At 42.0% G+C, this 24,686-nt stretch overlaps 2 protein-coding genes across 7 annotated transcripts in view; one reads left to right on the top strand and one right to left on the bottom strand.

Moving 5' to 3' along the window:
* Positions 1-451: 451 nt before the first annotated feature.
* On the bottom strand, positions 452-21,614 carry HSDL1 (hydroxysteroid dehydrogenase like 1). Of its 2 annotated transcripts, none has more exons than XM_073307516.1 (5): positions 21,408-21,614; positions 8,027-8,259; positions 6,968-7,413; positions 4,797-5,027; positions 452-3,370 (listed from the first exon to the last, which is right to left on the bottom strand). In XM_073307516.1, the coding sequence occupies exons 2-5, from the start codon at positions 8,244-8,246 to the stop codon at positions 3,269-3,271; spliced, it is 999 nt and encodes a 332-aa protein (XP_073163617.1). In that variant the 5' UTR covers positions 8,247-8,259; positions 21,408-21,614; the 3' UTR covers positions 452-3,268. The 2 variants fall into 2 exon arrangements, with proteins under 2 accessions (XP_073163617.1, XP_073163616.1); XM_073307515.1 differs by lacking the exon at positions 21,408-21,614 and adding an exon at positions 17,171-17,605.
* A 1,812-nt stretch (positions 21,615-23,426) lies between these two features.
* The window catches only part of DNAAF1 (dynein axonemal assembly factor 1), a 33,774-nt gene continuing 32,514 nt past the window's right edge, over positions 23,427-24,686 (top strand). For all 5 annotated transcript variants that reach the window (XM_073307513.1, XM_073307514.1, XM_073307511.1 and 2 more), the window contains exon 1: positions 23,427-23,530. The gene's annotated coding sequence lies outside the window, so the exon portion shown is untranslated. The remainder of the gene's footprint in view (positions 23,531-24,686) is intronic.

Raw genomic sequence — 24,686 nt, 5'->3', positions numbered from 1 at the left:
CTCAGAGCCTCAGTCCGGCCTCCACTGTAGAGCCCTGCAAATTCATGGCTATCCACAGATAATTAGCCCCTCTGATACTGCTAATACTGATGGCACAGTTAGGAACTAATATAAACAAACAGTTGTGGTGTATTGTGCAATTTAGACCCTTAGTCATAGCAGAGTGTGTCACAAATGTTTTAATTGTTAGTCCTGCAGCTCCAATACACCTTAATAGAGCAAGCTAGATTCTACTGCCGTTCACACATAATCAGCTAATTATATTTAAGCTAGCAACGATTAACAAGCTGGGGGAACAGAAACAACTTTCAGCTCCTACATGAGTCTTGACTGGTAGTAGTTAAGAAGAAAAGTGTTTTCTTCAGTCAATTGAGCACATTTGATCTGGAATTACTCACAAATAGTGAGCTCCTCGGTGGCAATTTTAGTCACATGACAAAATAGATGATTATAGCCAATGAACACATTAGACAGTTTTTATTTGACAGTATAGACAGTTTAATATACATTGTGTGCCTTGGAAAGTTGTACAAAGATGCACTATATACAGTGTGGTTAACTAGAAAGCTTTCATTTCACTTTGTCACTTGTAAAGGTGGATACCCCTCTCCCCTTTAAATAATTTAGTGATTATTTTAATTCTGATGAAGGTCAGAAATTGATGGCACTAGCTAAAGCAGGAAATCACCTTAGAAAAGGCACAGTGCAAGGTTCTTCGCAGTCCTATCCCAGTGCAAGTTGTGCATTATTTTGCAACACAGACAACAGCTACTTGAGACCAGCAAACTAATGTCACAAATGATCAACTGAAATTGTCTCAAAAGGGGGCAACCTAGTCCATCTTTAACCTACTGTTTCTCTCACTTATATCTAATTCTTTGTTTTTAAGTGCTCTGACTTGGCTGTTTAATTTCTACCTTTATTTGATGTTGCATTCACATGATATTTATATCACATTCCTTTTTTAGTAATTGATACTTATGGTATTTAACTTGATTTCAATTACTTTTGAAAAGTTTGTAGCCTTTAGATGCATATGCCATTTGACTTTTATAAAAATCAGTACCATAAGTTAAACTTCTGATTTAATATGTTTTTACATATAGTTTGAGAGTGGGCAAAATTAAAAGAGTTTGTTTATTCACAGGTCACTGACTAGGACCCCAACTCCTGCAAAGACTTATGTGAATAGTTTGAGTATCAGCCTATTCATATGCTTAAAGTTGAACATGTGAAAGTTTTTGAAGAACCAGTCCCTTTTATCAGTGTTTTCTTGAAGACAAAAGTTTGTCTTTCTTTAATTAAAGGTGTAGTTTGTGTACACTATTTATGCACGTACCCACAGTTATCTAGATTAATCTTGTTAATGAGCACAAGTCAATACCCAAATCATATAGGCTTATATGAAACAGACTAATTAGAGTTGTTAGAGCCAACTGAATTTCACTCTTGGCAGTAACTCAGTCAGCGAATCACTAAATTAGCATTGCAAATATACTGAGTCATAAAGCACTTCATAAAAACCAGTGTGAGGTTTCACAGTATGAACTGTCTGTATATTGGATTTTAAAGGGATCTGACCAAAAATACCACAAGATATGTTTTAGAATTAGCCACCTTGTAACAGATTTGTAATTAGTCGCATCAGCACCCATCCTTTATTCAACTGGGGCTGAATTCTAATCCCCCTATACAAAGTAAATATTCAGGCTTTGCACAGTGCACCTACGGTAAGTGGAGTTGGGTGGTGGGGGAGAATCCTACTTTCCCAACCCACAGCAGGCATGAAGGAGCCAGTTTTATTTTGCAGCCACAATTGCATCATCTGGGCTCTATCAGAGGCTATAACCTGCTATATGCCCTCCACCGTGGGGTTCTGGGCAATTAATAGATGTAGTTCTTGGACCCATGTGAACTCTCTCTCTCTCTCTCCATGTGGCTGCCATGAAGCACTGCTCTGCTGTCCAAGAGGTGCAGAGTACTCCTGCATGGCCTGCCTCCCTCCCTCCCACAGTGGAGCTGTACATTGTTCCTGCTGCTCTTTAGGCCTGTATCCCACACAAGAGGTTGGCATTGAATACAGGGCAAATCATGTCATCATGGGTAGCAGATCTATTAACACAAATTAGAAGATATCCACTGCTCTACCAGATACTACATGAAGTTTCTTCAATATCATTATTCTATATTTTTAGTGGTCTCACTGTAACAGTTAAGGGAGTGGTAATACAGAATCCTAATGATATTACATTGAAAACTGAGTGATAAATCTACTGTGCACAATTCAGATTCTGGTTTAACATGGGATTTATATCTAGACAATAACAAATTTGCACATTTGACTCCCAGAAAATTTAGCTTTTGCGGTGAGTATTAACACCATAGTGTATGACAACAAGGTGGACAGAAAGTAATAAAAAATGCTACTAGCTGCATAAAAGCAAATGTTACAAAATTAAATAGGGTTTTCACTTACAGAAGAAAGACGACCTAAATATATTTTAAAAACTCAAAACTCTACCTTAAATCGGACTTTTTAAAATAGTTTAAGTATCTGATTAAATTCTTCAGACATCAGATTATGAATGGAGTATCCTCTTGAAAATTGGATCAAAATCTTTCACACTTGGTACAGGAAAGCAAGCAAGCAAACATTTTTATTTGAACTTTATTGCTGCTCTGTCACACGAACAAAAGAATTAACTAAAAAGGCTTAAATGCATTCTACCCTTTTCCCAGTTTTGAAAAGTAACCTTATACATTTTTCAACGTAACACCTGCAATGACAAGACTGGAACACCAACACAAGATAGTCCACTGTAGAGAGATTTAGTTTATCTAAAATCTGAGATTGTCTTTATAACACAACATGATTTGGGATCCCCTTCACCTCTTCCAGTGCCAATCCTGCAAAACACCAGGCTACCTAAATTCCCATTCATATTATTAGGATTTCCATACAGAAGCCAGTCAATTCCATGCAGGATCAGCACACTGCCCACTCTCATTCAGTTACATGAGAAACTCAGAGATTTAGCTATCTAAACTAAACTCGACAAAAATCAGTTATGTCCTGCTTAGCTTTTGCTCTGAGCCCAGTAGTACAAAGAGAGGGGCAGGATCCAGACTTTTCTGGTAACTATGATACGTATATTGTTTGTGATGAAAACATACTAGCAAACTTTGTTTTTTCTAAAAGAGTTCTTCCAATGCTCAAATTAGGTTACTGCACTAGTTTAGCACATTGGCTATTTCCTAGATGATATTCCTAATATATTCTGTGGGATACGGCATCCCGACGTAGAGCACTGTTGAGAATCTGCATTCCCCAAACCCAGAACCATTCTGGTATGTACTGTGCAAGCAGAAACTACAAAAGAGAGAGGGAAAAGGTTAAAGGATCTGTTCTCAGTAAACTTGCAGTTTTTCAAACTACCATGGAAATCCCACTCCTTTTCTGATCAACACTTATTATTTTACATTAAATAGAACAAAATACAGTATATGACTATTAAAATTAAAAAACAAATGCTGTAACTAAATATAATGTTATGCACCTTAGAACCACCTTACTCATACAGGTGTAAGATCAGGTTCTGCAAATATATCTTTATGAATAAGCAACTAACTCCATGCTCTCTCCTTCATTTTTTCCTAATCTCCACCCCTTACGTCCCTCCTTTCCCACTTCACAAAATGATCCAAATTAGCCAGCAGATGTCATTAGTGCTCACACCAGTCCCTTTACAAAGTGAGGTTCTGGGCAGATACTGTGCAATAAAGGAAATCTACATTAAACGGAGACACATTTTCAGGTAGTTGTGGCTAAAGATGTAGATTTTGTAACAATTTTTTAAAACACAAATATTTTCAGGAAATTTTAAGTGTATTTCAATGGAAACAGTTATTGAACTGTGAAGAGCATGCAATTAGAACAGACATATTCAAGTTAAAAGAGATGCAACATGTTACGTAAGAATGGCCATAGTGGGTCAGACCAACGATCCATCTAGCCCAGTATCCTGTCTTCCAACAGTGGCCAATGCCAGGTGCCCCAGAGGGAATGAACAGAACAGGTAATCATCAAGTGATCCATCCCCTGTCAACCATTCCCAGCTTCTGGCAAACAGAGGCTAGGGACACCATTCCTGCCCATCCTAGCTAATAGCCATTGATGGACCTATCCTCCATGAACTTATCTAGTGCTTTTTTGAACCCTGTTATAGTCTTGGCTTTTACAATATCCTCTGACAAGGAGTTCCGCAGACTGACTGTGTTTTATATGAAAAAAATACTTCCTTTTGTTTGTTTTAAAACTGCTGTCTATTAATTTAATTTGGTAACCCTTTATGTGTTTTTGAATGTAATTTTTTAAAATTTGGGCTGCAAATTAAAAGTAGCAATCAGATTCTCCCTCTCCTCCTAAAGCAAAATACATAGTCCAGTCATAATTTGATTAAACATGGAAGCGGTCAAGAAATATGGAGCAGTGCCTCTGGTTTAGGTTAGGGTGACCAGATAGCAACTGTGAAAAAACAGGACAGGGGTTGGGGGTAATAGGCACCTATTTAAGAAAAATCCCCAAAAACTGGACTGCCCCTTTAAAAATGGGACATTTGGTCACCCTAATTTAGGTTGACTGGTTTGTGCTGCAGATTAGAAAGAAATGTCCAAAACGTTGCACTTGTTTTAGCTTCTCAACTCCCATGAAAATCAATGGAAGCCAAAAGATTAAATTTCCCCCTTTGAAAAGGTAATGAGATTTACTAATGTAAACTAGTTGGATTAATTGTTACCTGAATAGAATGGATCCAGTATCCTGTAGTCCTTCTGGATATCCCAAGGGTGGAAACAGCATGACGTGCATATACTTTAGCTGAAGGCACAAACAAAAACTTGTTTGACAGAATGTGATCACCAAATTGTGTCATTTTTGTGGAGATGAAGAATGGGATTAAACTCTGAATAAAGATTCCTTTTGAAGCATATTCGTAATGTAGTGCTCTACTGAAGTGGTCCAAGTAGGCCTGGTAAGATAAAAGCAGAAAATTAGGATTCCTCAGTTTTGCATGGGGGAGAGGGGGAATAAAGTCTTGGTGTAAAGTATTATTAAAACTATTATCTTGGAAATTATACTACTATTCTGACAAAAGGGTTATAAAAAAACCCGCATATTTTGACAAATACTAGAAAAAAACCCAAAATATGTTTTTATAGCATGACCATGGTTCCCCGTTTTCAGCATGTGTTTGGTTTTTTCAGCAAATTGTAGGAGACCCAGTTAATTAGTTTAAAGGTATGTCAATTTTAAAGACACTTACTTCTGGCTGATTTTTTGTTGTATTGAAGCCTACTATTGTTGCAAACACTACCTGAACTTACAAGTGAAACATTTTTTCTTTAATACCCCCCCCCCTCCCTCCGCAGTTTACTTGGTGCATTAGCCAGCACTGTGTGTAGTCATTTAGGTCCTGCTCCTGCAAACATTATACATGTGCTTAACTTTTCAAATGCACGTATTCTCACTGAAGCTAACAAGTACTCATGTGTAAAATTACACACATGCATGTTTACAGAATTAAGGCCTAAATGTATGGGTATGGCCCAAACACCTTCCTCAGCTCATTTAACTCCCCAATTTAAAAACTAACCTTTGGCATCATAAACCTGATAGCGGGGATTATGGAGATCAAGCACAGCACAATAAATAAGTTTGGTACACTCTTCTCATAGTAGTAACATTGCTGTAACGTTGTATGCTGCAGTGCTACCATGGTAAATGGTTAGTCAGATGCCTGCGACATCAGTGCAGTGCTGGTAACTTAGTGGCCAGCCAGTACGATCCTGGATTGCCACACTTGCACATCCTTCCTGCATTGCTCCACTGCTGGATGATGACTCATGGGATTCTCTCCCACAATTGCGTATGGGGCGTAGTGGGAAGAAGGTAGTCATCTTCCCTTCCCAAACTCACTCTGCTTGTGGGGAGGGGAAACAAACTAAACATTAAAAACAACCCCCCCACAAACTTTAAAAATAAAAATAATTTGCCTGAAGCAGAAACTGAACCTGCAATGTCCACAGCCCCACTAGTGCTTCTCTATTTCCTGGCAGCCTTGGCCCTGATCCTCCAAACACTTAGCCTGTTAGTAGTTCAACTGAAGTCAGTGGGATTACTCACATGCTTAAAGTATTACAGGAATGGGGCTTTAGTAATCCTACCCCTTCATGGGATCTTGTATGGAGGAGGCAGGAAGTCTCTGATACTAGTTCTACTGCTATCACAAAGATTTGGGTCACTTCTAAAACTTCTAGGCAGTACTGTAATATTAATATATGAAATTCCACATCTAGGTAAGTGAGACATTAAGGCACATCCTTTTCTCTAAATGTTGCAAAAAATAGCACTTTACTGTTCTGAAAGTAACATTTAATAAAAGATTAATTTAACAACAACAAAAACTACCGGCAAGTAGCTATGCTAAACTTCTTTTAGAGGTTTACTAGTTTACTGTAATCCACAGCAAATTACTGGGAACACTTTGCTTCTTAAAAAATAAGCATTATATGAGAAGAACCTTAGAGTCTCTTATGTTTTAGTTAGGTAGAATATATCTTAAAACATCTGAAATGATCTGGGACTTGCCCTGTGTGGGTGCCTAGAGGGGAGAGGCAAAGAATGAAGTCCAGAGCCTTCCCTCTCTTTTGCATCCCTGTGTAGAGAGGAGGCCCAGGCCTTGTGCTGCAGAAGGCTCAGGCTAGCGTCATTTGTAACACCAGCCACTCTAAATGGACCAACAGGTGAAGCCATTTTTTGTATAGCGTTTACCAAATGGTGCCCTGATCCACGACTGAAGCTCTGAAGCACTACCACAATACAAATAAATAGCCTCATGCCCCTCTGCATGAGCTAGCGAAGCTCCCAACTGGCACGGTAGGGTGAAGCACATTCTGCCCCCTGGCTTACCTTGGAGGCTGAATACGCTGCCATCTGTGGTGTGGGTTTGCAGCAAGATCCAGAAGAAACATTCACAATCGCACCTCTTTTCCTCTGTACCATTCCTGGCAGCACTATATGCACCATCATGTTAGCAGCAGCAATATTTACATTGACAATTTCCCACACTTTGTCCTCAGACAACCTGGTAAAATATTCCGGGTAGGAATAAAACACTCCTACATTATTCACCAAAATCCCAATGTCTTGGTCTCTTAGGGCTTCCTTAATGGAAGAGTAAACCTCACGACCTTTGCTGAAATCTGCTACTATAACAGCAGTTTCAACTTTATAGGTTTCGGCTATGTCTTTAGCTACGGCCTCCAGCTTCTCTTTGCTCCGGCTGATTAAGATAATGTTGATGCCACGGCTTGCCAGTTCCTCCGCATAGGCTTTTCCAATACCAGCTGTGCTACCTACAGTAGAAAGTAACATAGTGGTGTAGGGTTTAGAATACAGGACTAGAAGACTGAGGCAAGTCTGGTGAAGAGAATATGTCAGAGGTGCAAATTTTACCCTGCGCCAAATCTGAGTGCGTTGTGTAAGTCGTTATACAAGGAGTATGAACAAGACAGTGGGTACATATCTGCCTGCCATTCTGCTACTTCAATAGTCACTTTTCAACTAGTGGTCTCTGCTCATCTTCTTAGATGTCAATGGCTGATGAGTCTGATCAGACATGCAGAAGCAGCAGAGTGGCTAAGTAAAGGAAAAAGAATGGCAGAATTCAGTAATATTTGCATGGAAAGAGGTGGTGTCAGATTGTAAGAGCACAACTGAAGTCAGTAGGACCCCCCTAAACACTGAGAGACTGGATCCTCTGTTTAAAAGGGATGAAAAGTGCTGGAGAGTTTAATTGTCAATGCTGTTATTTCAGGGCCAGTATTTACTATGAAAGGTCCAGATTCATCTGAAAAATAGCTCCACAAAATATAGTACATGTATCACCAAAGGGTAGATAATAACTAAGCGCAAGGAGGGGGAAAGTATCTTTCAAATAAAATACAGATGAAAACAACGTTCTCTTACCAGTGACTACAGCCCATCTTCCATACTGCTTGACCAAATCAGCCCTGCTCACCAGCTTGGGAATGAAATGCAGCCTGATCAAGCTGTAAGAATCACATACAAGAGTGAAGCATTTTCTGGCCGTATACCAGGCTCCAACTAAAGCCAGTGCCTCCACATAACAATGACAAGAACGACCAATCTCCCGGTACAAGAGGTAGAAACTGTCAACTGCAGCCATGGCAATCAGAAATCTAAAAAAGAAAACGCAGGTGATATATAGGTGATTATTAAAACCCCTCTGTTTAGCAGAACACAAATATTAAACTGACCATAGCTTTAGAACAGAGAATAATCTGATTGAAATGAGGTGGAATTTTACTCTTTTTGTACTGATGTTTAGTAAAATTTCAAGATGGAAGGAAGTCAGGACACCAACACAGAACCATGCAACTGTCTAACATTTGGAAACTCCACTGTTAGCAGCAGCAGACTGACTTTCCTTTTCCCTTAATGTAAGTCAATTTATCACCATCTCCCCACAAAATATGATTGCTTCAAATCCACCCTACTTAAAATCCTAATCCATAGTTCATCTTTTCTTTGCTTCTTTATTGCAACTCTTCCCCAGACAGCAGCAAAAATGAAAAAGGTTTAGAAAACCTGACCTATTAGGAAAGGTAAAAAATCTGTGTGTATTTAGTCTTGAGATAAGACGACTAATGAGGGACCTGATAACAGCCAGTTACAAAGAGGATGTTGATCAGTTGTTCTCCATGCCTAGTGAAGGTAAGGCGCTTAATATGAAGCAAGGAAGATTTTGGTTAGATATTTGGAAAATCTTTCTAATGATAAGGTGGTTAAGCACTGGAAACGCCTGCCAGGGGAGGTTGTGGAATCCCCATCATTGGAGGTTTTTAAGAACAGGTTGGACAAATACCTATCAGTGATGGTCTATGTTTACTTGGTCCTGCCTCAGGACAGAGGGCTAGACTTCATCCCTTCCAGCCCTACAGTTCTAGATTCTTGGTGCCTCAAGTCCTATCTCCAGACTGTCACGTGAATGATGATTTCACCCGTCCTACTGCATGTTCCCACACATGGGCAATACTCTACAACACCTCTAATTCCCTATTACCTCCAAGATCAAAACTGCAGTCCTTGTTTTGAAGAAACTACATGGCCTTGCACTGGCCTCATGCTCATTTCTTCATGCCTGCTTCTGCTTATTCAGCACCTCTCTCTTCTTTCTGTCCCAGCCCCCCACAAATTTCACCACGGTTGGTGCAAAATACTTCTGCTTTGCTACTCCAACTGCCTAACATTGTTTCCCTTTATCTATCTCCTCCCCACCTCCACATTTGGCTTTCCATTTGTTTTCAAATCTCAGGTGAAAAGATCACTTTCATCCCTCCTATGTATTATTTAATTTCCTCTCTGCTATTGTTTCAGATTTATCTCTGTAATTGTATTGTTTACTCCTCTGAAGCATTTGGGCATGGGAGATATTCAGGCTTGGCAGAATTAATTTTTTTTTTCCTAATTTTGACAGATAATATCTATGTTTATTTTTAAGCTTTTTTCTATTTTTATCAATTTACATGTTCATAGTTTCACAAAATTTGGGGTTTAAAGCTTTTTTTTATCATCTATTTATATTTGCACAGTTGCAGGAAAATGTTGGGGTGTCAGACAATTATTTAATAACAGCCTCTAACAAGTTCTCAAGAAGAATTTATCTTAATTGAAATTTAAAGATAAGCAAAGTATCTACAGAAATACTGTTTAGTCAGCGCGTGTGTGGTGAAATCAATGCCCACATTTACCGATAAAAATCTAATCTTTCCAAGCCTAAAGATGCTACATACAGCATATAGTTGCAACATATTCTACATTTTCCACTCCTACAAGTCCTTGTAAAATGTTTTGATATGAACATTATTGTTTTCTGCTGCTGTGATTGCAACACATAGGAACTGGCAAGAGAATAGGATTAGAAACAGGGAGTTAGAATTCTATAACAGAATAAAGAAGTTTATGGGAACCACTCCTCTCCATTAATTAAAAGACATGCACAGCTCAGTGTTTGTATAGTTACTTACTAATTGTGGGATGCTTATACTGTAGCCTGGATACACAAAATACTGTAGAAAGTGCAGCCCACATACAATCTAATAGAATTCATTGCTTGTTCATAGAATCATAGAATCATAGAATATCAGGGTTGGAAGGGACCCCAGAAGGTCATCTAGTCCAACCCCCTGCTCGAAGTAGGACCAATTCCCAGTTAAATCATCCCAGCCAGGGCTTTGTCAAGCCTGACCTTAAAAACCTCTAAGGAAGGAGATTCTACCACCTCCCTAGGTAACGCATTCCAGTGTTTCACCACCCTCTTAGTGAAAAAGTTTTTCCTAACATCCAATCTAAACCTCCCCCACTGCAACTTGAGACCATTACTCCTCGTTCTGTCATCTGCTACCATTGAGAACAGTCTAGAGCCATCCTCTTTGGAACCCCCTTTCAGGTAGTTGAAAGCAGCTATCAAATCCCCCCTCATTCTTCTCTTCTGCAGGCTAAACAATCCCAGCTCCCTCAGCCTCTCCTCATAACTCATGTGTTCCAGTCCCCTAATCATTTTTGTTGCCCTTCGCTGGACTCTCTCCAATTTATCCACATCCTTCTTGTAGTGTGGGGCCCAAAACTGGACACAGTACTCCAGATGAGGCCTCACCAATGTCGAATAGAGGGGAACGATCACGTCCCTCGATCTGCTCGCTATGCCCCTACTTATACATCCCAAAATGCCATTGGCCTTCTTGGCAACAAGGGCACACTGCTGACTCATATCCAGCTTCTCGTCCACTGTCACCCCTAGGTCCTTTTCTGCAGAACTGCTGCCTAGCCATTCGGTCCCTAGTCTGTAGCTGTGCATTGGGTTCTTCCGTCCTAAGTGCAGGACCCTGCACTTATCCTTATTGAACCTCATCAGATTCCTTTTGGCCCAATCTTCCAATTGGTCTAGGTCCTTCTGTATCCTATCCCTCCCCTCCAGCGTATCTACCACTCCTCCCAGTTTAGTATCATCCGCAAATTTGCTGAGAGTGCAATCCACACCATCCTCCAGATCATTTATGAAGATATTGAATAAAACCGGCCCCAGGACCGACCCTTGGGGCACTCCACTTGATACCGGCTGCCAACTAGACATGGAGCCATTGATCACTACCCGTTGAGCCCGACAATTTAGCCAGCTTTCTACCCACCTTATAGTGCATTCATCCAACCCATACTTCCTTAACTTGCTGACAAGAATACTATGGGAGACCGTGTCAAAAGCTTTGCTAAAGTCAAGAAACAATACATCCACTGCTTTCCCTTCATCCACAGAACCAGTAATCTCATCATAAAAGGCGATTAGATTAGTCAGGCATGACCTTCCCTTGGTGAATCCATGCTGGCTGTTCCTGATCACTTTCCTCTCATGCAAGTGCTTCAGGATTGATTCTTTGAGGACCTGCTCCATGATTTTTCCAGGGACTGAGGTGAGGCTGACTGGCCTGTAGTTCCCAGGATCTTCCTTCTTCCCTTTTTTAAAGATTGGCACTACATTAGCCTTTTTCCAGTCATCCGGGACTTCCCCGGTTCGCCACGAGTTTTCAAAGATAATGGCCAGTGGCTCTGCAATCACAGCCACCAATTCCTTCAGCACTCTCAGATGCAACTCGTCCGGCCCCATGGACTTGTGCACGTCCAGCTTTTCTAAATAGTCCCTAACCGCCTCTATCTCCACAGAGGGCTGGCCATCTCTTCTGCATTTTGTGATGCCCAGCGCAGCAGTCTGGGACCTGACCTTGTTAGTGAAAACAGAGGCAAAAAAAGCATTGAGTACATTAGCTTTTTCCACATCCTCTGTCACTAGGTTGCCTCCCTCATTCAGTAAGGGGCCCACACATTCCTTGGCTTTCTTCTTGTTGCCAACATACCTGAAGAAACCCTTCTTGTTACTCTTGACATCTCTGGCTAGCTGCAGCTCCAGGTGCGATTTGGCCCTCCTGATAACATTCCTACATGCCCGAGCAATATTTTTATACTCTTCCCTGGTCATATGTCCAACCTTCCACTTCTTGTAAGCTTCTTTTTTATGTTTAAGATCCGCTAGGATTTCACCATTAAGCCAAGCTCGTCGCCTGCCATATTTACTATTCTTTCGACTCATCGGGATGGTTTGTCCCTGTAACCTCAACAGGGATTCCTTGAAATACAGCCAGCTCTCCTGGACTCCTTTCCCCTTCAAGTTAGTCCCCCAGGGGATCCTGGCCATCCGTTCCCTGAGGGAGTCGAAGTCTGCTTTCCTGAAGTCCAGGGTCCGTATCCTGCTGCTTACCTTTGTTCCCTGTGTCAGGATCCTGAACTCAACCAACTCATGGTCACTGCCTCCCAGATTCCCATCCACTTTTGCTTCCCCCACTAATTCTACCCGGTTTGTGAGCAGCAGGTCAAGAAAAGCACCCCCCCTAGTTGGCTCCTCTAGCACTTGCGCCAGGAAATTGTCCCCTACGCTTTCCAAAAACTTCCTGGATTGTCTATGCACCGCTGTATTGCTCTCCCAGCAGATATCAGGAAAATTAAAGTCACCCATGAGAATCAGGGCATGCGATCTAGTAGCTTCCGTGAGCTGCCGGAAGAAAGCCTCATCCACCTCATCCCCCTGGTCCGGTGGTCTATAGCAGACTCCCACCACTACATCACTCTTGTTGCACACACTTCTAAACTTAATCCAGAGACACTCAGGTTTTTCTGCAGTTTTTCTGAAGTCATTGTTTTGTCAATGACTTCAACATGATCATGAAGAAAAGCTACGAGATTAATATAGTTCTACTGGTCAGACACACAGGGTGAACAAAAAAGCAAGCTTCTGAAAACCTATAGTTACAGTCATAAAGTACAGTATTGGCCGGGGGTGGGGTGGGGGTGGGGTAAAAAAAGGACTGTCTGTCCCAACTAAACTCCAACTCTGGCCATTCTGTTCTGACAGATCTATGTTTCTCCTATTGTTTCAGTTGAAGATATTCTTCCCTTTCTCTCCTAAATTAATATGCAGTATTCCTAGCTTTGGAATATTAAGTTTATGCCACATCCTACTCCCGAAATGATACATTTTAGTGAAGGGTCTAGTGACCTATATATTGTCTATAAAGCAGATTGCAATCTGCTTCTTTTGGATAAAATATACTAATTGTGAAGCTTAATCAGCATGTGAAAAATTATCACCACTTTGAGCTAAATGGAACAGCATATTTCTTATTTTACTAGATCAAACTATAGTCCATCTTCTTAGTCTGCAGAAATAAGCAAAAACTAACACATCACAACATAAAGGTTCACATGTTCAAAAGTGCATGCCCAACGCACAACGTACACACAACTAATTCGGGGATTTGTAAACTCTCCAGTGGCTCCAATTGTGCATGTACTCTGGGTTGTCTACAAAACACTTGGAAATGTGTGTCAAAATGCTTCTCTCAAATTCTAGTTTGTTGCCCAAAAGAACAAAGTACATGCAGTACTAATGTGAAATTTAGTTTTGCGCATGTGAATTGTCACCATATAAAAAGCTGAATTCAGCTACTTGAGTCTTTTCAAAAGCCTATTGTTATTTATTCTGCAGCCATTAATTACTCTTTCACTGATTATAAGTGACCATCAATTTACAATCTAGTCATTTCAAAAATTGATTTTGAAGTCTGTCATATACTACACATACTGCTGATTCATTGTGTCAATATTTGTGGTTTTACAAATATATTGTCTGAAGTTTTATCCCGCCCTAATATTTTAACATACCATGTTGCTGTGTGAGAGAGATTCACCCAGACCAGGGGGCAAACAATCTATGCAGGAGATACATTTGAAACTGACTATATACAAAGTGCTGTAAAACACAAACCTGAGAAAAAAATCACTTTTTATGCTAACCTCTTTCAGTTAGTCATTACCTGTAATAGAATTAAGTAATACAGACAGAAGGGAGGTTTTTAACTTGGATGTTATTCCTTTAACTGCCCTCATGGATTTAATGCTCCTATCAGATAATCCATGAAGGTTGTTTCCTTCTAGAATGCCCTCAGAAGTCTGATCCACCAAACCGCCACCCTCTCTGCATTCAAATACTGCCTTAAAAACTTACCTCAACTGCAACAGCTACAAGTGATTCAATTATAATAATGGAAAACAACTTGGTTTTCCCACCTGTTTGTACACATACCTAAACTGAGTTACTCTATGATTTATTTACTTGTATCACCCCACTGCCATAGCATCCAAGTACCTTCTGACTATTTCAAAACAGAAATAATCTCTCTCTTCTCTCTCATCCTGTAGGAGAAATAACGTGGCTAGTTTGCCTGTTAACCTTTGTCCTTCCCATCCCTATTATTTGTACCCGCACTCACCATATCATATCTATTATAAATTTGTAAGTTCTTCAGGGCAGGGACCTTATCCTTCCATTTGTTCTCCAAATCATCCACTGCACTTCTGGCCATTATGAAATAAATGATAATTCTTTGAAGTCATAAAAATCTCAAGTGCTTGTAAGAGTCTGAATTTATTTTTTCCGAACTAAGTAAAATATACTTTGCATTCATTTAAATCTGAAAACTGAAATTAACTTCACATTTTTAAGGAGGAGGAATATCTTCTATCAGATGCTGCTGTGAGGGGCTCTAACTGAAAAGCAAAATCATTTTAATTTTAAATTGAGTTCATAAAGGCAGTGGCAAAACTAATAAGATAAACTTCCAGTTTTAGGGACCAATCTGTGGTGGTGCTTTCAACAAAACATGTTAAAACAACTTCAGGAATGACTGAAGGATTAGCCCCTTTTGAATAGTGTTAAACATGCTGAAGTCTGCATGAGGAACATGAATGTTTTACTGGCATTGAACATCAAACACAAAAAAATTTACTCCCAGTTACGGTTGCCACCTGTCCAGGTTTTCCCAGGATCGTCCCTTTTTTGAGGTAGTTGTCCCAAGAAACCTGTAAGGGGGCTTAGCATAAATTGGCAGCTGTCCAGTTTTATGGGCTCGGGATCATCCTGGCTGTCCCTTTTTTTGTACTCAGAGGTGGCAACCCTTTTTCACTGCCGATGGGAAGGATTAAGGGACTGGGAAAAACAATACATTGGCTTAAAAAAAAAAATCTGGTCCTTAACTGACCTAAAAGTGCCCCTTTAATCTAATGCATGCATGAAGCTCTCAGTACAAAATGCATCTGGGAACCTCATTTTAAGAGAAAAAAATTCAAGATCAATAAAATATAAGAGAACCTCTGTTTATTAACAAAATTCACCATAAGACTCTACCAAAGCCTGCCCAACCTAATAGCTCTTACACTAGGTCCAGAAGGCTGCCAAATGCAGACTCTGGTGAACTGCTGAGGACAGCAGACTATACAAGCATGCATCTACTGTGAATGCACTGGAAAGCAATCCCAGAACTAACCTGACAGGTCTCAACTTCCATGGTGGGACATTTTCATTTCTTATTCATAGAGCACTGTAAGTGTGCATGACACTGTCCAGAACACACAGAAGGCTTAGGTCCCTGTCCTGAAGGGGTACACTCTAATTTAAACAAATACAATACTGAATACAGCACAAGTACACACAGAAGAACCATTGTGGAAGAGATTAATAATAGATTACAAAAATAGGGTTTAAAGCGATGAAGGAAGTTGCTTGGTGTGCAGGAAAGGGGGCTGTATGAGAGATGGTGAAAACCGGGAGTAAGAGGAAACCAAAGGAGAAGTTAGAGAGGATATGGAGGACAAGAGAGGGGAGTTTATGATGAAATATTTGAGATGTATTAAAAATAGTAAATGGTCAAAACTTCTTAATTCTCTTTTTAAATGTGGGTGGTTCTATCTTTATTTCAATCACGGATATTCCCATTTTGATCTATTTTAACAATTACCTCCTGAGTAACTATATTCAGGATAAACTGCTTCTATTTTATCCTCATGTTTGTAAATTATCCAGCTGTCATCACTCCTTATCTATACACAAGACACTGTTGCTTATTACTAAAAGAAAAGGAGGACTTGTGGCACCTTAGAGACTAACCAATTTATTTGAGCATGAGCTTTCGTGAGCTACAGCTCACTTCATCGGATGCTGCTTTAAGACGTTGTACACACACATTTAATGCACTACTGAAACACCTCCCGAAATTTCTCTTGGCTTCTCTGTATCGGCTAAGTCAACTCAAGGTCTTTGCTGGCAGAAGCAGATGGAGATCTCTGGCAGCACACAGAATGCAGGTGGGCTGCAGGTGGGTAGCACTGGTTGAAGAGGATGCAGGGTCAGAGCAGCTAGGAGATGTGTTGATCCAGCGCATCCTATACCAGCAGGGTTCCTGACATAATTCAGAGCTGCCTTTTCCCAGTGGCAACTGCGAGGGAGCAATACTACCACCTGTTCTCTCTGGTTGAATCACCCCCCAGTTGATCACAGCAGGAATGAATCTAACCATATGCCTACTTTTGGTTCCCTCAATCAATCACTCAATTTACACTGAAATTCACACAGCACTCTCTCTCTGGAATATTAGTTTCTCTGCTTCTCTCTATTTATTCACTTGTGTAAGTCAAGGCCATTTACGTACAAACCCCCTTCCCCACCCCCTCCCAAAAAAGTATCCCCCTTTTCACTCTGAATGATTTCCCTTTGCTAACTCTATCCTCTCTTTAGGTCGGTGGTTCTCAAACTTTTATACTGGTGACCCCTTTCACACAGCAAGCCTCTGAGTGCAATCCCCCTTATACATTAAAAACACTTTTTTATATATTTAACACCATTATAAATGCTGGAGGCAAAGCAGGGTTGGGGTGGAGGTTGACAGCTCGTAACCCCCCATGTAATAACATCACGACTCCCTGAGGGGTCCCAAACCCCAGTCTGAGAAGCCCTGCTCAAGGCCATTTTCTCATATCAATACTTTTCTATTCTATGCTTTTTGACCCCGTCAGTTTCCTACCTTGCAGAATTTTTACCCCTAAATTATTTAAAAACAAATGCCTCCCATTAATAATTCCTTCCAAAAAGAGGCCGATTGTAGGTGGCATAAACATATTCACTTTATTTTTAATAGGCTTTTTTCTTACCTGATAAGTCCAGACATTACATCAGAACACAAGTCAAGGAACCCATGAATTTTACACACAGTGTGAAAAACTAGTCCAAGGTTTCTGGTTATACTTTTGAAGGCATTTAAATAATAAACCAAGAAGCAAATCCTCTCTTAAGTTCTGCTCATTGCTTTAATAGTTTCAGCGTGAGAAGCTTCAAGATCAGAGTAAAACCTGGATAGTGGATTCTCACAATGCCTGTCAAGTGTATCAAGAGCATCACTGGCAAACTACAGGTCAAAGATCCAAAATCCAGGTTTTCAGATGTTCAGCTTTTAAAGAGGAGCAGCAGGTCTGACATATCTAAATCCTGCATATGCTATAAAAAAGGTAAGCTGCAAAATTATGTTTGCAGTGTAACCATTGTACAATACACTGATATTACTTGAAAAAAGAACAAGGAGTACTTGTGGCACCTTAGAGACTAACAAATTTATTTGGGCATAAGCTTTCGTGATGAAGTGGGTTTTAGCCCACGAAAGCTTATGCCCAAATAAATTTGTTAGTCTGTAAGGTGCCACAAGTACTCCTCGTTCTTTTTGCTGACACAGACTACACGGCTACCACTATGAAACCTGATATTACTTAAAGATTTTAAGGCTAGGACCCAACCATAGTTCAATGGGGATTCTCCCCACCCTGATTTCTTCTGGGGAAAAACAGTATTTATATTACCATTGACGTAGATACCTTAAAAGGACCTGGATATAAAAGGGGTAAGCCCACGATAGAAGCGTCAGTCGCAAGGTAACACTGGGGCATATTTATCCCTACTGAAAGCCAGAGTAATTTCAGAGACTTCAATTGAATTATACCTTTTTCCAGCCACTCTAAATTTGTCCCATTACATTTTTTTGCTATGGAAAACAAAATGCTCACTTTTGTTTTGTTTTTCCAACGATGGAGATGACATTTGTGAGCATCATGACAGTAGGGACAAACAGAGAATGATGTTCATTCTTTTTATAGAGAAAAATGAGAATTCAAGAGACAAAAATCCTACTTAAGTCAACTATACATTACAAATATCAAGAACATGGGTATAACAATTTTGTTATGGTTCCTAAACATTTTGAGCAGTCAATACACAATGATTATGAATGTTAAGAAATTATCAACAAACAGATTATCATTATTTGTTTAATACTAACAATAAGACTTAGTGCTATATGGAAAGAGCAAAGTATTTATACCATTTTCATCCATGGGCACGGAGTAATTTATGAAGTGGGGAAGAGTATCTCAATCCCGATTTGGCAGATGGGAAAAATGAAGCAGAAAGTCATCTCCTGGGCTTCCAATCCAGTGCTCTACCCACTGGACACTAAGGCTCCAATTCAGTAAAGCACTTATGCACGTGCTTAATTGTATAAAAAAAGGTATGCAAGTCCATCTTTGTCAAGCAAAACACTAACTCATGTTTAGTGCAGCACACAGTATCTGAATTATACAAATACTTCATGCAAAGCACAGTCAAGCACGCAAAAGCCAAGAAAAGCCCAATTATCATCAGACACACAGGCCTAACTCTGCGAGGCTGAAATTGGTTCTTTATCTGTGCTTCCCAGTTCCCCCATATGCTACATGTGGATTAGGAGGCAGTTGTTAATCACATACTATTAATTCAGAATGATCAATTCCTGACTGAGCACACAAGATGCATGATGCACAGTGAATGAGAAAGAGTTACAGCACTTACTTTTAAACAGCTTATTAAAAATAGAAACAAAGAGGAGAACAATTGCTTTCAAAGAATTTTTAAAATATTAATTCCCACTGGGAAAATTATCTACTTATTTTTAAATATTTTAATAAATGAAATATACTGATACAGTAATGCATTAAAATAATAATGTATCTTCCCTGTTCAATGAATGCATCTCTGCTTCATTCACTAAGCCATCCAACCTGAATGAGGCAAAGCAATTACCAAGAAGTAGTGACTGTAGAATGCTGTAATATATGTTCTCCTCTCACCCAGACCTCCTCTCCCCACCTGCGTCCAGAACCATCAAGGTTATAACCTAATTATTCAGGATTTAGTGGGCAAAAGGGGAAGGGAAGTAACACTCCATGTCAAAAATGACATTACCTGCTTCTAAGTCACTGACAACTTGGAAGAAAATGATTTTGAATGCTTATGGATCAGTGTCCTAACACAAGGGTTCTCAAACTGGGGGTTGGGACCCCTCAGGGGGTCATGAGGTTATTACAGCATTCACAACCTGTCAGCCTCCACCCCAAACCCCACTTTGCCTCCAGCATTTATAATGGTGTTAAATATATTAAAAAAAATTTTAATGTATAAGGGGGTGGAGATCGCACTCAGAGGCTCTCTGTGTGAAAGGGGTCACCAGTACAAAAGTCTGAGAACCCCTGTCCTGACAGATAAAGCACAAGATAGGGTAACAGTCAGTATCTGCCACAAACCACCCTTAGATTTGAACAGGATGACCAGCTCCTTAGGAACATATAGAAAAAGAGCTGCATGACCATGGGGGACTTCAATCTGAGCAACAGACACTGGAGGTTTCATATGCTGCCAGTACTAAAACATCCTCAGTATTTCAAAACTGAGACAACAATTTCCTATCTCAAAAGCATTACAACCAACATGGGGGAATTCAATATTAGATCTTCTCTTGATAGAAAAAGGAACTGATCACAGAACTAAAATTTTGGGGTAGCTTAGATACAAGTGATCACATTTGTTATGTGCAAACCAAATGAAATTCAAACCAGTAATACATATACTTGGTGCTTTATAAGGACTAATTTCATAAAACGAAAACTATTATGAGCCAAATGACATTTAAACAGAAAAATGTGAATAATTGGAAATTGTTCAAGAACATTTTACTGGAGACCCAAAAAGCCACAGTCACACAATTGAGAAAGAAGATTGTACTGGATAAAAAACACTTGGCTTAGAGGGGAAGTAAAGGCAGCTGTAACAAATAAAACAATATAACAAATTGAAGGGGAGGTTGATTAAATCAGAAACCAGGAATTGTAGAACGTTGATAAGGGAAGCTGAAAGAAACAAGGAACAATCTGTGGAAAGTAGAGTTAAGGAAAATAAGAAGGAGCGGGTGGTATTTTTAAGATTAGGGACAAAAAGAATCCTAACAATGGTATCAGTCCATTACTAGATGGAAATGGTAGAGCCTTCAATAATAATGCAGAAAGTTCAATAAATATTTCTGTTCTGTATTTGGGGTAAAAAACAGAGATAATGTAGTTATCTTATAAGATAAAAAAACACTTTCCATTCTAATAGTAACACAGAAGGCTGTTAAACAGCAGCTACCGAAGTTAAACATTTTAAAATCAGCAAGTCCAGGTAACTTAAATCCAAGAGATTTACAAGAGCCAGCCCAAGGAGTTTGCTGGACCATGTGTGTCAATTTACATTGGGGTAATTCCAGAAAATGGAAGAAAGCTAATGTGCCAACATTTTAAAGGGTAAACAAGATGATTCAGGTAACCATAGGCCTGTCAGCCAGATATCAATCCTGAGCAAAATAACAGAGTGGCTGATACAGGACTCAAACAATAAAGAATTAAAGGAGAGTAATATAATTAATGCCATTCGTCATGTATTTATGAAAAATAGATCCTGTCAAACTAACTTGATATCGTCTGTTTTGTTTTTTAAATGAAATTACTAGTTTGGTTGATAAAGGTAATAGTATTGCTGCAACATACTTGGACTTCTGTAAGACAGTTGACCTGGTACCGTATGACATTTTCATTAAAAGATTAAAATGTTACAAAATTAACCTGACACACATTAAATGGATTAAAAACTGGCTAAAGTACAGGTTTCATAATGTAGTCGTAAAAGGGGAATATCATTGTGTGGGTGTGTACAGTGAATTTGGGCCTATGCTATTTAATATTTTTATCAATGAGCTGGAAGAAAACATAAATCATTGAAAAAAGAAAAGGAGTACTCGTGGCACCTTAGAGACTAACACAAGTACTCCTTTTCTGAATACAGACTAACACGGCTGCTACTCTGAAATAAATCATTGAAAAAGTTTAAAGATAACACAAACATTGGGTGCATGGTAAATAATGAAGAGTACAGGTCACTGATCTAGAGTGATCTGGATTGCTGGAAAACTGGGCGAAAATAAACAGTATACATTTGGTCATATTAAAATGCAAAGTCATTAATCTAGGAACAAAGAATGTAGCCCATACTTACAGGATCAACTGAACATGAGCTTGCAGTGAGATACTATGGCCAAAAGGGCTGATACAATTCTTGGATGTATGAACAGGACTCAGGGCTGGGGCGCAGGAGGGCGTGGGCTCCAGCCAGGAGGCGCTTACCTCAGGCGGCTCCCGGTTGGCTGCACAGCGGGGCTAAGGCAAGCTCCCTGCCTACCCTGGCTCTGCACCGCTCCCGGAAGCAGCTGACATGTCCCTCTGGCAGCGGCTCCTAGGTGTGTGCGAGGAGGGGGGGAGGGAGGGCGGGGAAGGTCTCCACACACTGCCCGCGCTCACAGGCACCGCCCCCACAGGTCACAGTTCCCGGCCAATGGGAGCTGTGGAGTTGGCACATAGGGCGGGGCAGTGCACAGAGTCCCGAGCCCGCTGTCCCCATCCCTCCCCCCACCTAGGAGCTGCTGCCAAAGGGATGTGCCAGCCGCTTTCGGGAGTGACGCGGGGTAGGGGGAACGTAGGGAGCCTGCCTTAACCCCACTGCACCCCCAGACTTTTAGGGCCTAAAATCTCCCAGTTTGGCTTCAGTAGCCTCCGGGAGATAGGGCCTGATTCCGGGAGACTCTCGGTGAAACCAGGAGGGTTGGAAACCCTAGCAGAGAAAGGAATAACAAGCTCCGATAGCCAGAAGTTGAAGCTAGACAAATCTGAAGGTGTACATTTTTAACAATTTACCAAGGTCATGGTGGATTCTCCAAAACTAGCAACTTTTAAATCAAAGTTGGATGTTTTTCTAAAAGATATACAGTACTCTAGTTCAAACAGGAATTAGTTCAGGGAAATCCATGACCTGAGTTAGAAGAGGTCAGACCAGAAAACCACAGTGTGGTTCCTCCTGGTCTTATAGTCCAGGAAACTCCATCTCCCACCCACCCCCTACTTAGACCCCCTTCGCCTCACCCACACCCTCCTCCACATATACTCCCTAAGCCAGACCCCTTTCCCATCTGCCCAGACCCCCTTACCCAATCCCCTGTCTCCCTAGACCCTCACTCCCCACATATCCCACACCCTGGCCAGACCCCCCTCCTCCTCCTCCACATATACCCCCTAAGCCAGACCCCTTTCCCCTCTGCCCAGACCCCCTTACCCCATCCCGCCTCCCTAGATCCTCACTCCCTACATATCCCACACCCTGGCCAGACCCCCCCTTCCCCTCACCCAGACCCTCCTCCTCCACATATATCCCCTAAGCCAGACCCCTTTCCCCTCTGCCCAGACCCCCTTACCCCATCCCGCCTCCCTAGACCCTCACTCCCCACATATCCCACACCCTGGCCAGACCCCCCTCCTCCTCCTCCACATATACCCCCTAAGCCAGACCCCTTTCCCCTCTGCCCAGACCCCCTTACCCCATCCCGCCTCCCTAGACCCTCACTCCCCACATATCCCACACCCTGGCCAGACCCCCCCTTCCCCTCACCCAGACCCTCCTCCTCCTCCTCCACATATACCCCCTAAGCCAGACCCCTTTCCCCTCTGCCCAGACCCCCTTACCCCATCCCGCCTCCCTAGACCCTCACTCCCCACATATCCCACACCCTGGCCAGACCCCCCCTTCCCCTCACCCAGACCCTCCTCCTCCACATATACCCCCTAAGCCAGACCCCTTTCCCCTCTGCCCAGACCCCCTTACCCCATCCCGCCTCCCTAGACCCTCACTCCCCACATATCCCACACCCTGGCCAGACCCCCCCTTCCCCTCACCCAGACCCTCCTCCTCCTCCTCCACATATACCCCCTAAGCCAGACCCCTCTCCCCAGACCCCCCTTACCCCATCCCGCCTTCCTAGACCCTCACTCCCCGCATTTCCCACACGCTAGCGCGACCCTCCTCCTCCCATTTCCCTTCGGCCCAGCGCCTGCTGACTCCCCGTACCTGCGCGCGCGGCGGACGGGGACGGGGCTGTCCCACGTTCTGGTCTCCTCCAGCACCGGCCCCGCCCCCTCCCCGACCACCTGACTCCTTGCTGGTAAGGTCGGGGGGCGGGACGCTCCGGACGCCGTTGCTCGAGCGCGCCGCGCAGGGGCTTCTGGTCCCGCCGTTGTGTCGCCATGGTTACGGGAGAAGCGGTTGGCAGCGGTTGAAGCGGAGGGAAGCGGGTGAGTCTCCGCTCCGGGAAGAGGGACTGGCCCCGAAATAAGGGGGGGGATCCCGGCCAGAGAGGGGCGATCATGCGGCTCCCCCATGATCAGTCGCTCACAGGGCGCGTTTGCCCCCCCCCCCCGCGTCACGGGAAACGGGGGGAGTGTGACCCCCCCGCTGCCGGGAACAAGCGCTTCATGGGGGCAGGGTGACACCCCATAAGGGGTGGGAGAGGGTTATGCACCCCCCACTCAGAGGGGAGGGAATTTGCGTGACACTCCCACGGACGGGGTTCATGTGACACCCCCCGGGGCGGGCTCTGTACCCTACACACACAGGGGCATAGTTTGATTTCTCTGTTGGGGGGGGAAGGGGGCAACTCCAGTCAGGCCAATGGGGCGGTGCGCGTGGGGGGCAAATTTCGTGCCTGGCCCCAGGGGGAGGGAGGGAGGGTGAGGCAACTTTAACCATGATTCCAGGGACCACTTAGGCAACTGAAAACTCCAGTTTGGTGTTTGTTTGTTCTGAAGCTATCAGAGAATTTCTAAGTTAGGAGCACTGTGTCGAATTCCTACAAAAAGAAAGAAAATTAAATATTAAAAAAAAAATTAAATTAGACCCACTCAGCTTTAATACTAACATGTTCTGACATCTTGTGGCAAGTCACTTAAGGGACACGGATTAGGTTTAAAATTGTAATGTATATTCTTACTCAGATACGCTTACTGAAATCAGAAGTGACCATCATCATCGAGTCCGACCTTCTGCACCTTGCAGGCCACACCCACTCAGTCCTGTAATAGACCCCTAACCTCTGGCCGAGTTACTGAAGTACTCACATCATGGTTTAAAGACTGCAAGTTACAGATAACTCATCATTTACACTAGTTTAAACCTTCAAGTGACCCATGCTGTAGAGGATAGGGTGACCAGACAGCAAGTGTGAAAAATCGGGATGGGGGTGAGGGGTAATAGGAAAGATCCAAAAATCAGGATTGTCCCTTTAAAATCAGGACATCTGGTCACCCTAGTAGAGGAAGGCAAAAAACAAAACACCCACTCAGGGTCTCTGCTAATCTGACCTGGGAAAAATTCCTTCCCAACCCCAAATACAGTGATCAATTAGATCCTGAGAAAGTGGGAAAGACCCACCAGGAAGATACCTGGGAAAGA

Source organism: Lepidochelys kempii, chromosome 12, assembly GCF_965140265.1.
Source record: "Lepidochelys kempii isolate rLepKem1 chromosome 12, rLepKem1.hap2, whole genome shotgun sequence".
NCBI lineage: Eukaryota > Metazoa > Chordata > Testudines > Cheloniidae > Lepidochelys > Lepidochelys kempii.
The sequence above is the reverse complement of the archived record's forward strand: the minus strand, read 5'-3'. Positions and strand labels throughout refer to the sequence as shown.